We start from the raw sequence: 14,622 nt of genomic DNA on the forward strand, positions 1-14,622 counted from the left end.
TTTGGCACTACTATGAATAAATGTGCTATGATGAATATTATTGCACATTTTCTTAGTGGACGCCTATGCTGTAGATCATACACACACATATATGTACATATGCACATACATTTCCTTTTGATGGTACTGTTAGATACTCTTTTAAGTCATTTGTTTGGCACATATGCCTGCTAGCAAGGTAAAGTCTCGGCTGCTCCATAGAGTTTCTGGTACCCAACACTGCTGTTCCTTCTCATTGCCGTCACTCTGACAGATCCCCAGCCGCAGTTCACGAAGGGCTTTGAGGGTTACGGGTAGTCAGATTTCTCATGTGCTATTTGGCCATTTGGATAGTCGATTGTGAAGTATGTGCCGTGGTCGCGGATGTGTGTGCCGTGGTCATGGATGTCTACATGGATGAAAGAATGGCTATCATCTCACTGCTGAGCCCCAGCTCCTTACTCAGAGACTGGTCTAGACTGGAGCCCAGCAAGTAGGTGAAATAAATACCACAAAATAGTTAGAACTTTAAGTGCTTTTTCTCATGTGTATTTTGACACTGCTGCCAGGAAGAGGCAGAAAACAATGGAGGGAAGAAGGGAAGGAAGAGAAGAGACAGAGAGAGAGAGAGACAGGGGAGACAGAGAAGCTCCCCAGATAGATAGATGGATGGATGGATAGATAGATAGATAGATAGATAGATAGATAGATAGATAGATAGGATCTTAGTTAGGGTTTTATTACTGTGAAGAGACACCATGACCAAGGCAAGTCTTATAAAGGACAACATTTAATTGGGACTGGCTTACAGTTTCAGAGATTCAGTCCATTATCATCAAGATGGGAACATAGCAACATCCAGGTAGCCATGGTGCAGGAGGAGTTGAGAGTTCTATATCCTCATCTGAAGGATGCTAGTGGAAGACTGACTTCCAGGCAGCTACGATGACGGTCTTAAAGCCCATACCCACAGTGACACACCTACTCCAACAAGGCCACACCTTCTAATAGTGCCACTCCCTGGGCAGAGCATATGTAAACCATCACAGATATAGATAGATACATAGATAGATAGATAGATAGATAGATAGATAGATAGATAGATAGAAGATGGATAAGTAGGTAGGTAGATAGAGAGATGCAAAGAGGGAGCAGACAGACCTGAAAAGTAAGAACTGGGAAATATTAAGCTTTGTCCATAGCTTCTTCTGCCCTCAACTTCCCCAAACTGTCCTCCGGACTTTTCTGTATCTGGATTCACTCCCCAGGAACCTGGAAACCTACAACCTACCAGCTCCAAGCAAACTGTAACTGACTAAACAGGTATCAGAGATTCTTAGCCAAAGCAAAGCAACAACCGCCCGTCTCCCTTCATTTCCTAGCACCATTCCATGCTTCAGTCTCTCCTCAATGATGACAAGAAACCTGGGATGCCCGTAATTCAAAATCTGTATGAAGGGCAAATGAGGCTGAAACATACTGACTTGAATTCTGCATATTGTTTCCTAATTAAGAGAAAAAACAACCCTGGTGATCTTCTTAATTCCTTTATATGAATCTAGGTCACATCAGCTAGATAAAAACTTAAAAGTGACATAAAACCAAATCACATTAATTAGGTGTCTCCTTAATGTCCCTCTAATTCCTCTTTCCCATTCTGCCGCTAAGCAGGAACATTAGCATTCCTGGTAAGCCTGTTTTCAAACTGGCCTTCAGAGTAGATGTCTTGTGTAGCAAGCCACACTTCTGGGGCTTGGTTCTCATTCTGACTGAAAGTGTAGTAGGACGATGGAAATTTTATCTGATGAATGACCAATATGAAAGTGTTTTGTTTTTCTGCACTCAATTCTAAAACATATCTCATTAAATGATACAAATCTTCATTGCATTAAAAATTATATTTTCTATTTTAAAATATATCTCCTGGCCTGCTTGTCCTGATTTCTTTCGGTGGTCTGCAAAGGAATGCTAGCTGCCTTATAAATAGTTTTATTGAAATGCACCGACCTCCGTTTGTTTGTGTGTTATCCTTGGCTGCCTTTTTTGCTAGACTCCCAGTTACATAGTGGTACCAGCAACCTCACAAAGGCCAAAATATTTACCACTGTGTCCTTTACAAAGTTCATGTTAGGCTATTCATGCGAGGGTTCAGATCTTGTATTTCTTAGCATTTGATCTGTGTAATCCTGGTTATTAGTCTCACCTGTGCAGAACTGAGTTTGTTAGAAAGATTCCCGAGAGTTAAAATTGTCTCCCCCAACACTCCTTTTAAATAGGTTAACTGGGCAGAAGACTTATTCCATTTCAGCTCAGTTTCAAGGAAACCCTGAGTTCCATCCAATAAAGCAGGTCCGATAGTGGACACTTGCAATCTCAGTGGATCTGGGGTGCACACTCACAATCCCAGTGCATGCGGGGTACACACTCACAACCCCAGTGCCTGTGGAGCACACATTTGCAATCCCAGTGCATGTGCAATGCACACTTACAATCTCAGTGCATGTGGGGTGGAGGCAGAAGATCATGGAGTTTAAAGTTATCTTTGTTTGAAAGCAGCCTGTGCCACATGAAACCCTGCCTCAGATCAATAAGATGTAAAAGTGACCGTGTATTGATTTTATTTTCTCCCTGATGAGCCATGGGGAATGTTAGGGTCTTACTTTTATACTCAACAATTTATAAGTAAATGTGAAATCTAGAAACAGCACTCCAAGTTTTTTTTTTTTAATCCACATTTCATACATCAAAAGGGACTACTGTGATGAGAGGAGAGACAAATTTAGAAACTGTCAGTTTTGAAAATTATCTTCCCAATCCTATTTGACCTCTCTTTACTCTCTAGTTTTGTTCCATGCTGTGGATATGAGAGAGGACACTAGCACTCAGTGAGGTCAGACTCTCCCTCCTGGAGTTCTAAACTAGGCAATGGTGAGCCACGAAGAGGCAGGGTGGGCCACGCAGAGGCAGGGTGGGCCACTCAGTGGCAGGGTGGGCTCAGGCTTCTGGATTGTGTTTATGTAATTGCTCACTGAACATCAACTGATCCTGCAACATTCCAGGACAGCAACCGTCCTCAGGCCAATTTTGTTTGAATTCTAAATGAACGATGTTTGGGCTTGTTTTTTTTTCCCACTAATTTTTTTTAATATGTGTGTGTGTGTGCGTGCGTGTGCGTGTGCCTGTGCATGTGTGGACATGCCACAGCCTATATGTGCAGGCCAGAGGATAACTTGCAGAAGTCGGCTCTCTCCTTCTACAATGTGGGTTCTGAGATCGAACTCAGGTCTTCAGACTTGATGGTAAACGCCTTTACCCACTGAGGCATCTTGCCAACCCCATGTTCTTGAAATTCTTTTTGTATTTTTAAAGGGTCATTTAGTAAAACAGAAAAACAGACGGGAAAGGCAGTCTGTTGTAGAAGAAACAGTAAGATGAAATCTCAGAATCTGGATCTTTACCAGAGAGGTGTACAGACTCCCTTAGATGGCTCGAATGATGCGTAGTTAGGAATTTTAGTAGATTACCAATTCGTTCAGCTTTGAAGAATAATGACAAAGCAAAAAGCCCCTTTAAGAAGCATTACGCCAGCCAGGCAGTGGTGGCACACACCTTTAATCCCAGCAGTAGGGAGGCAGAGGCAGGCAGATTTCTGAGTCTGAGGCCAGCCTGGTCTACAGAGTGAGTTCCAGGACAGCCAGGACTACACAGAGAAACCTTCTCAAACCCCCACCCCCCAAAAAAGAAGTATTACGCCTGCTGGGTGTTTGCCTTTAATCCCAGCACTGGGGAGGCAGAGAGCAACCTGGTCTACAGCCTGGTCTCCCATCCTGGGAGAAGCTGCTGTTTGATTTGGAAATGTAAAAGTACTCATGGCTGTGGTGACATAAGCCACACGTAAGGCTGAGGGCAGGAGTCCCCCTTGGGTTTCGATGTCTGTCGAGGGCAGCTTAGTCTCTCCTGCATTATAATTTTATAATCAAAGTCTTTTCTGGTATGATTCATATCAAACAAATAATACCTAGAAGTAGAAACAACCCAAAATAGAATCCATGAAAATGAAAATAAACCCCTAAAAGTAGAAATAATCCAAACTATTCAGGATTCCGAAGGATTGGCCAACAATATAATTAATTGAAAAGAATGTCCAGATAGAGCTGTAATTGCGCACTGTGTAACCTGTTCATTATCCTGGGTGGGGTGTGAGTTTTATAGATGTTCTCACTTAACTTTCATACTCCTATAAAACAGGTAGTTGTGTTACCCCTATTTTTACAGATGTAGAAATTTAGGATTACAGAAGTTAAAAACTTAAGCTGGGTGTGGTATCATGTGACTGTATTCCCAACACTTGGGAAGTGGAGGGAGGAAGAGAATCTGGAGTCCAAGGATATCCTCAGTGACCTAGGAGGTTCAGGGTTAACCTGGGCTACATGGGACAGCCTTCAACCCTGTACTGGTTAGTCTTTTGTAGACTTGACCCACGTCATCTGGGAAGAGGGAACCTCAGCTAAGAAAATGCCAACACAGACTGGCCCATGGTACTCTTTCTTGACTGATGATTGATTGGGAGAGGGCCCAGCTCACTGCGGGCAGTGCCACTCCTGAGCAGGTAGTCTAAAATGGTATAAGAAGGCTGAGCAAGCCACGAGGAGCAAGCCAGTAAGCAGCACTCCACGGTGGCCTACATCAGCTCCTGACTCCAGGTTCCCGCCTTGAGCTCCTGTTCTGACTTCCCTGGATGATGACGTTTATAAGCTGAGACACAGCCCTTCCTCCCTAACCTGATGTTGTTCATTGAATTTTATCACAGTAATAGAAACCCCCAACTAAGGCAACACCCATCCCATCCTCCCAGAGAAGGAAAAATTAGGAAACGACACCAGGGAGATGGCTCATCAGTAAAATGTTTGCTGTGTAAGCACGAAGACCTGAGTTCTAGCCCCAGTATCCACATTAAAGAACAAAGCTGTGTGCTGAGGCAGGCATTGGCAACTCTGGGAGTCAGAGGCAGAGACCGGTGGGTCCCGGGAGCTCACTGGCCAGCCAGACTAGCCAGTCAGTGAGCTCCAGGTTCAGCGAGCAGACTGTTCCCAAAAAAGTCAGGTAGAAAAGCAAACAAGGAAAACACCCAGTGTGACCTATGAACTCCACACGCATGTGCACAGACATGTCCATATCTATATATACACGCAACGCATATACACACCACCAAAAAAAAATGCTGTTTAAATTAAGAAGCTCATCCAAGGTTACATGGAAAGAGGTGTTGGAGCTATGATTTGATCCAACTCTCTGCCTCTAGAGGCCAAGGACTTAACCAGGACCCTCTGTCCAACAGATCTGTTCTCTCCTGCTTTAACTTTACAGTATACATTTATATCAGGAAAAAAAGTTCACCAAAGAGCTGTCCCATTAACAAGGGGAGAGTAAGTCTTCAGTCTCTGTGACGCTGTGTGAAGAGGTAATGGTGGCTCCCAAGAACAAGAGACTGATTGTGAAGTCAGAGAGGCTCACAGTCAGACCTGGCCCTGGTAGTCAATAAAGAGGTGCTTGTCACTCCACTATCATGCTGACCAAGACCATGCGTCCGACAACTCCTGGAAGATCGCTTCAATCACTTCCGCATGCTGCGTGGGGCCTTGAACGGTGCCATAAAAAAACAAAGGAAATGCTAGGCTCATACTGTCCATCAGATTAAGGTCTTTGAGGCAGCTTGGTGTAGTCATAAGCCAGGGAAGAGAGTGACTGTCACGGTGGGGGAGGTGAGGCTTGGGCAGAAGCTCTCAAAGCCCTGCCATTGCTGTTTTCTGGAACCTGGGCGCTCCTGGCTGTTATTGGTCCTCACTCCTCCCGCGTGTTCCTGGCAACCTCATGCTCTGATTGGTCCACGTTCATGGACGACCCCGGCAGAGCTCATTTGCCAAAGGAGCTGTAAATGCCTCTTTAAGGGAGAGCCCACCATCTAACCCGCCATCTCCATCCTCGCCCAGGAAACCTGCGAGGCATACAGATGTGCTCTCTCCCTTTGTAGGAATGAGTGACATAGCAGGAAGGCTTGTTAAACACAGTCTTCTGATGATTATCCTGGCTTTCATCACAGCCTTTAAAGTATATGCAAATGACGGAGACCTAGGTGTCAGCAGTCACATTTAAATATAAAATAGAGGGCTGGATATCTCAGATGCCTAAATTACTATTAATCATATGCAAATGCTAGCTCACGCATTCCTTTTATATCTGAAGAGAACAAATGACTGGATCAAAATCTTGCCTCTAGGTACTCAAGGAGAAGAGAGGGATCTACAAGGGATGGATAACCAGGTTTGTTTGAAAACATCCAGGAACCAATTAATGAGAATAGAAATGATGTTTAATTACGGTCAGACTCCTGTCCATTCAATGTACCCCTTCATAAAAAAAAAAAAAAAACACTTCAGTAAAAAATACATTGCTATAGCCAATCGTAGTAACACATGCTATGATCCCAGCACTTAGAAGGCTGATGCCAGGGACAGCCAAGAGTTCAAGGCCAACATGGGCTACATAAAGAATTTAAGGCAAGCCTGGGCAGGTTAGAAAGACTCAAAAGAATAACAAATGTATTGCCAATGTGCCCTGAATCGAGCACTATTTTTTTTTTAAATACAGAGCAATGAGACCCTTTCTTGTTCCAAACATAAAGTGTGTCTGATTTTAAGTCTTGAAATAATTTGCCAAGTTCCAATCTAATTATGACTGAGATTCGAGCTAACTGAGTGAGTTCTAGAGATATGTTTTTCAGATTCCAGTTGGCAGCAAGCAGAGATGCCAGATACCTTCAAAATATGCCTCGGAATAGAAAGGGAGTCAATTAAAGCAAAGGAGGAAAAAGATTTTCTTTCCGGGCTTAGTCTCTAGAAATAGCACCCACTTACAGCTTATTCTACTGGCTTAGAATCTCTTCTGTCATGTAAGATTTTTCTGTAATTTACCCTAATGTTCCTGGAAACCAAGATGAAAGTCCGTTCGTTGTATCGTGCGAGCAGAAAAAACAAAGACCTTGAATTTACTTAAAAATAACATATCTGCATTATCATGTCTTATATATCATGAATATATTTACATAGATGTCTAGAGACCCTGAGACACTGTAACTTTATCGCTATGACCTCTTTCAGTTAGGAAGATCATAAAATTATAGTTTTTTTAAAACCAGAAAACACGCATCACTACATCTTAATGATTATGCCATATATAGTGTTTTTATTAAAATTTAGATTCTGCCTTCAAGGAGGGCCAGAGGGTATCTAAGAGTCTTCTGTAAAAATCCCGTGATCTTAATCCTTCAGTGTGGGTGTGGGAGGGGAGGGAAACATTGAGACTGACTCTGGCTTACTGCCCACCTAGGGCTACTGTCAACTTTAAAGCTTACTATTCCAATGTTTGTCAGTGTTCACCTTCCAGTTACCGTCTAAAGCCGATCAATAGTCAGTGCAGGATCGTGTGTCTGGGTTGTTAAAGCCTGAGCTCTGAGAATTACTTTTACTGGAAAAAGTTGCGAGCGGGAGAGCGGGAGAGGCCACATGAATTATTCATCATCTACCGTGTGCCAAAGCTGAATGCCGTCATGCCTCCTGACAAGTGTGCTCATGTGAAGCAGATCCAGGTGCCCCAGTCCTCCAAGTGCCCGGAGGATGACACAGCTGAGCCAGGCTGAGCTGACCGGAAGTGCTGCGTCCCAGGCAGAGCCGGCTTCGAAGCGGGAGGGCACTAAGCCCACCTGCCTTTTGCCACATCCCCTACTGCCTGCTCTCCAGAAACCGAGGTAACCCAGTCTCACCCCTCACCGAGGAAGAAAGTCTCCCCCAAAACAAAACTGCTGAGAAAATATCCCAGGGGCAGCATCCAAACTGAAACAAAACTGTCAGAAACACGATCACGAGTGTTTGTCCACTGTCACTGAGGATGCTCTTAAAGTACCTGCCCACCTGCTGTGCTTCTGTTCAAAACAGCCCTGTCCAGTCTAACACCCTCGTTTATTAATATCGACAGGTATGCTGACATGTGAGGTAGGCATTTTATGTAAGTATGCGCTTTTGGAATACATCGGTTTCTATGTTAACGTAAAAAATAGGCATACCATGGTTTTACCGACAGAAAGAGCCCTGTATCCTTCCTTCTTACTAAAGACAGTCCCCTGCTAGACACAGATGCCAAGTTTACAAAATGACACTCAAACCTTTGCAGTCTTCAGAGATGTGGCGAGGGTCCACTATCGCCGTCATTTCCAGCATTAACCTGTACCAGCCTCTGGTCCTGGCTTTGCTTCCCTCGGTGTACAGAAGGACTGAGTCCAGTCCTCAGTAGCTAGGCTGGGCCTGGCTCTTTTCCCAGGAGTTTGTGGGCTGAGTTAAGTCAGGGAGGGGTGTGTATCGTGGGTGTGCTGCTGGCCCAGGAAGAACAGGGAGTTTCCTGTGTGGTTCTAGCACCTTTCTCACCTACAGGAGCTCACCTCCCAGCATTTCCACAGCCCAAAGGACCACTTGTAAGAGTCTCTCAGATCCCTGACACCACAGCTTCAGAACACCGCTGGCTGCTTCTGAGAAAGACTCAGAGAAAACATGCCAAGAATGTTCCTAGGATTCGGCTCAATTTGCACAATCCAGAATCCAGATTTTGGTCACTGTCACTTCACAATAGCTCTGAGAGGAGACGCAGAGAGAGAAGGACAATACCCTTCCCACTCTCCACCGCGCTTTTTCAACCTTTCCCTAAATAAATTGCCATCTTAACCACATGGGTTTTTATTACAATTATTTTTAATACTAGGATAAGAAAGACACTGTACAACTGTAGGGACTTTTTTTTCATTATCAGCTGCTCATCTTGGCTCTGGGAACTGTCCTCTGAAAGCACTGGAATGGGATAGTCTTTGAACCATTTTCTATCAGGTACAGGCTGGAGAAAGCAATGTCTTTATGTGTAAAGGCATCCCCACCCCCAGGCCCAACCCCCACCCCCTTGGGCAGGAATACCCAAGACTGACTTGCACAACCCAGTTACTTCTGAACACCTGGGACTTTTGCATACGGGAGAAGTTACGGAGACTCAAATTCAGTGGGAAAGGACACCTAAGACAAACGCCCTCAGCATCAGATATGTGGATGGCCTAGGAGAGAGAAGATTGACTGGGTGGGGGGGAAGATACTAAATTCTTCCAACAGGGAGTCATCACTAGTATCCATTCTGAGATAGTAATTTAATGTAAAGTCTGGCATTCACTCACTGGAGAAAAATGATTTAATTGAAACATATTAGTTAATAACAAATTTGATCAATTCAAGATCCCAATTGTCCCTCTTCCTGCCTATAAGTTTGTTCTGCAGTGGCTCTGGCAGCCACCATACCCAAGAGTCCTCCACTCTCCTTCTCTAGCATAGGTCCACTGCTTGGGACTCAGAACCTCTGATAACATTCTTCTGACCTGGCAAGATGCCAGGTGCCAGACACAGGGCCATAACTAAATCCCTCACTGATAAAATGTTTGGCATCTGCAGAGCTGTCACGTGTCAGCTGGTTCCAGGAGGTCACTCGCATTGATGAAAATCTGATTGCACCTGCTGCCTGGCAGCCTTGTGACAGCGATTCCCCGTTTCAGCCCTAATGTTTTATTTTGTTATTGACAGTGTCTTGAGACTTTTGCCATCTTAATACCTACCACACAAGTCTGTTGTGGTTGCAGCCTTGATTCTTGGTGGCCTTCAATTAAAATTTGAAGGAAGCTAGTCTCCTAAACTCAGATTACTATTCCTAGATAATTTTAAGTAGAGAGACAAGGGAGGGTATGGGCGGGAGCTATAACTCAGTCAGTGAAGTGCTTGGCTCACAAGCATGAAGCCCGACTTCCACTCTCAGAACCCATGTAAAAAGCTGGTGTTGTGGAACACTTGTAATTCCCGTCATGGTAAGATTTGAGGGGAGACAGGAGGACCCCTGGTACTCCTTGACTAGCTGCCGAGTCCACTTGGTGAGGTTCCAGGTCAACGAGAGACTCTGTCTCATACAAAATGGTAGACGGTGCCTGAGGAATGACACATGAACTTGTCTCTGGCCTCCATTTGCTCACATGCAAACACATGGACACATACACACAGAGAATATGGGAGGGAGGAAAGGAACAAAGGCTAGTGGGCCTCATTTACTTTCTGGAGCTAAAATAGTCCTGGCTAAAAGTATGACTTCCTGCCCCTTGTAGACTGGACAACTGAGAACAGAGAACATTCAGTATTGAGACTTTATTACCGAGAAAGCAATTCCCCTGGTTAGCCTCCTCCACACATGACCTCCGTTGAACCAGACACTTTTCTTGGCAGTTTGTTAGAATCAAGCGAACTGTTAAAACGCATAGCCACTTAGTAGTTAAATGGCTGTGGTATGTTACAAACTCAGGGACCTGGGTGTTCCTGACCTGACAGGAACAAGTCACCTTTGAAGTTAGGACAACCCCTGCTTCTGTAACTGCTCCTGAGAAAGTGATTGTCACATAGCAAATAAACACACCAGAGTGCTTTCAATGGTGTACCCACCTGTCTTTGAGAAATACTTGAGTAAACGTCGTTGAACAGGCTTCTCAGACAGGTTTAATATTAATATACCTGTGTGCCATCTAACTAAGAGATGAATAAGATAAGAAGCATTTCATAAATTTATTTGCCCAGAGTAGCTCTGAGCCTTGTGTAACTATTAACCACAGTTTCGAGCCTGCTATCCCAAAAAACATTGGCAGGGATCTAAGAGAAACTTTACACTGTAGTTTGAAAGGAGAGAAGTCTTTAAAGGCCAAAGAATTTAGGGACTTGCCCAAGGCAGCCCAGAAAGTATGAAGACAATTTCTCTGCAGGTGGAGCTGGGTTTTGCCGTTCGCTCTGACGGGCCCGAGTGGCTCCGAGTGCAGCAAGGTGTGGCCTGTGGCACTGCTATATTGCCCTGGGAATCACACGCCACAGACAGCAAGCCCGACAACAGATCTCTTTAAAAGATCTGGCCAAGAATGGCTTTGCAATTACAGAGCAGAAGATGAAGCCAACCAGGATGTAATTTATGATGAGCTGTGAGCAAGGTGCAGCGGATCTCAGTAATGAAACACCCACGGGGTCCTCCACTTCATCTCTCAGAAGGAGCGCGAGAGACAGAAGCCTGACGGAGAGCGAGAGACAGAAGCCTGACGGAGCGCGAGAGACAGAAGCCTGAAGCAAATTGAATTTTATAAGAAGAATGACTCCACAATGAAAGACAAAAGCCAAATTTATTAAAAGGTCATATCCAATAAGGAAGAAGAACCTTCTAGACCTTGTCTAGAAGGATGGAAAGAAAATGAACCTGTGTTCTAATGATGTCCTGCCCTAAGCCCTGGAGACCAGTCTCAGCTGGAGCTCGGCTGTAGGACTAAAGGGATAGGTTTAGAGAGTTAAAAGGACCATGTGGTTTATTTACCCCACGCCTAAACAGGGAGCTGAAACCAGGAAGAGTCAGGACCCGAACGTGGTCTGTAGGGCTGGGTCACTGCTGTAGTGAGATGTATACATCTGAGGACTCCACGCCCACATCTTGAGCTTATCTACAAAGTTCTATTGACTGAACAGAAGCAGACGACCAATCAACATCAGTGCCCACGGACACAACTGCGTGGACTTTGTGTACTGAGACTAACAACACACAGAATGCGCTTGGCAGTGGTCACGTGATGTGCTTGCCTTCTGTCCTGCTAGGCTCAGCAGACTGTGCCCTGGGTTTTCCACATCTTGGAAAACCTGGCTCCTCCCCCTTGCAACAGTATCTTTTTGCCCCGGGTCTTAGGTCTCCCTGGTAGAGGGAAACAAAAGTAATCTGTTTTTCCTGTAAAAAGAAACAGGCCATTTCCCTTTAGTGTCATTTATCATAAAAAAGATGTAGAAACACTCCAGTCCCAGAGCCTGGGAAGATTATAAGGAGAAGAATACATTATTGCCCCATGACAAGATCCCACTTTGAGTAAATCAGCATGACTTGCTACAGTGTGTGTTTTCATAACTTGTACACAAATTTCGTTCTCATTTGCCTCAAGTTACACACAACAGCAATGGCAAAACACTTCAGACAAAGCCCCTCCCCAGGGAATGCAGGGGTGCCCCGGAACTGTGCCCAGAGGGCTGCGTGCGCTTTACAGTTTCTTTGCTGCTGACAGGTAGGGAACAGAATAAAAATACCCTGAAAAACATGCCTGCCGTGGAAACACTACCATATCACTTTATCTATCCACACCTTTCCCTCAGCACTACATTGCCAGAACCTTCTCTTTGAAAGTTGTGCTCAGAGTAAATAAGAAGAAAAAGGGTTCTGGGTTATAATAAAATAAAAATGTTTCTCCTGAGCCAGCAACTCCAGATCAACTCACCAGGATATGTTGGGGGATCTTTACATTTAATATTCTGCATTTCCCTGTCTGTTTGACAACTCACTGACAAAAGCCTTTATATCCAGTCTCTAATGAGAGACTGTTTTACTTACTGTCTCAAGCACACTAATTACCCCCCAATTTTTTCCTGTTGACTTTGGAAATGCACAGTGTCTTATCTCTGTTTGTGTCTTCCAAGAACATTATTTCTTTATTCCATCAAAGGGAGCTGAGTTAGCCACAGCTTCACAGAGTGAGTCAAGATCCAGAAAGTTATGCCAAATAATGTGTTCCACTCTGCTCCTTCCAATGACCTTCCGCACCCTCCCCAAAAGACTTTAAAAAAAAAAGGTAAAAAAAATCTGCCCCCCAAAACAAACAAACAAACAACAAAAGCCTGCCATTAAGCCTTTCAAAAAAAGCCAACACTGAAGTAGCCTTTTGGAGGTTTTCAGGGATCCTAATAACCTTGACCTACTAGAGTCAAGAACAAAATTATATTTAGTACTATTTGCAAACTATGGTCACATGATACCCCGTTCTATGCCCTGGAGCACAGAGCTGGGCTGGGGGGAGCCAGAGAGAGGCTTTCTACAACTAAAGCCAAGGGCTTGACAGCTAAGCTCCTGGAGGCTGCTCTAGGGCTGGGCAACCCTGAAGAATGCAGGCCTAGGTTCCATCCCAGTATCTGCCTGAGAAATGTCAGCTCTCCTGTTTTATCTTCTGGGCCTTCAGATAAGTCTTCACTTGAAGAAAGGGCTCGTAAACACATAACAAATCACTCCCATCTTGCCCAATCAATCTGTTTTACAAAAAAGGAAAATGATCGCCAGTGAGAATGGAGCCAAGTTCCATAGTGCTGGATCGTAGCAAGATTTCCCTAACCCAAAACTCTGAGCAACATCCGCTAGTGTCTGAGCTCTTCCCAAATTACCAGGAACAAAGCCTCTGGTAGACACATCCTCTATCCCATCATACACTGCGGCAACACCCATCAGTGTACGTGCTCTTTTTAAGTTACCAGGTAAAAGGCCTCTGGCAGACACGCCTCCCATCCTACCCATCATGCACTGCAGCTCGGTGTAAGCGCGACAGAGGCGGTTGTTACTATTATTAGCATCGTAATTTTTTCAAGTACTAGACAAAGAGACTAGAGATAGAGTTTGCTGGAGCCTTGATGACTCAGCACAAGAAATGTTCTACAGTTTAATGAAAACCACAACAGCAAATTATATTCAACTGATGAAAATTGAATTTACACTTAAATTAGGACTAAAGCGGGTGAAAAGCCGTGGGCCCGCCCAAGGATCTGTGTGCTTTCTGTAACCTGTACTTTTATAGGCCTCTTTCTTAAAGTTTTGTTGTGTAGTCAACCATAGCTGAGCTGCCTGTGTGGTGTTCAGCCCCAGGTGCCACTCAGAGAATGTCTCAAATGACTTACTTTTTCCTGTCGGTCTCCCAGAATGTCTTTGGGCATACATAGGGGGGTCGTTTTGATTGGTGATTGATGCAAGAGGTCCAGCCCACTGTGGATGGTAGGCAATTGGTTCTGAATCTATAAATCGGCCCACAGGTCATCAGCTAGCATCCTCGGGGGTTTCTGTTGTATTTGGCTGTGAGTTCCTTCCCTGGACAAAAGTTACTCTGTGTGTGAAGGCAAGCAGGTCTGCCTTCAATCTCCTATTTGAGTTCCTGCCTTGACTTCCCTCAGTGAGGCTATGATCTAGAACCGTAAGCTGAAATAAAGCCTTCCTATGAAGAATTTCTGATACACGGGGACGTCCACAGGAACACCAATCAGCATTCTTTTTTGTTTGGTTCGGTTTTTATTTTTATTTATTTATTAGGTTTCTCTGCATAGCCTAGGCTTCCTGGAATTGGCTCTGTAGACCAGGCTGGACTCATTTGCCTCCCAGGTGCTGGGATTAAAGGCGTGCACTGCCACCACCTGGAACCGTGATTCTTTTAAAATACTGTTTAAATTCTGCACAGAGAGGAGAGGGGCAGAAAAATAGCGAGAACCTGGCGCGTTCTAGACAAAAAAAAAAAAATTGAAAATGAAATTTTTCTGGTCTTTAATGTAAATGGATGGGAAATAGTCACTGGTTCCCAATAGCAGAGTGTAAAATCTGTGCTGTAACAAGGTCTCTTGGGACCTTCTGAACATCTCACAGACTCTCTAGTAGCACCTAGAAGGCTTGACATTTGTTTAAGTCAAAGGGCAAAGACCT

At 44.5% G+C, this 14,622-nt stretch overlaps 1 protein-coding gene across 5 annotated transcripts in view; it reads right to left on the reverse strand.

The window, feature by feature from the left end:
* Ablim1 (actin binding LIM protein 1) overlaps positions 1 to 8,277 on the reverse strand; it is a 205,030-nt gene extending 196,753 nt beyond the window's left edge. For 2 of the 5 annotated variants that reach the window (XM_028773273.1, XM_028773256.1), the window contains exon 1: positions 8,198 to 8,275. In XM_028773273.1, coding sequence (XP_028629106.1) covers positions 8,198 to 8,252 — 55 coding nt within the window. In that variant the 5' untranslated portion in view covers positions 8,253 to 8,275. Of the gene's footprint in view, positions 1 to 8,197 lie in introns of all 5 variants that reach the window. The other 3 variants (XM_028773231.1, XM_028773246.1, XM_028773241.1) reach the window with 3 other exon arrangements.
* Positions 8,278 to 14,622: the final 6,345 nt, after the last annotated feature.

The sequence above is a fragment of the Grammomys surdaster genome, unplaced genomic scaffold, assembly GCF_004785775.1.
Source record: "Grammomys surdaster isolate TR1022 unplaced genomic scaffold, NIH_TR_1.0 66, whole genome shotgun sequence".
NCBI lineage: Eukaryota > Metazoa > Chordata > Mammalia > Rodentia > Muridae > Grammomys > Grammomys surdaster.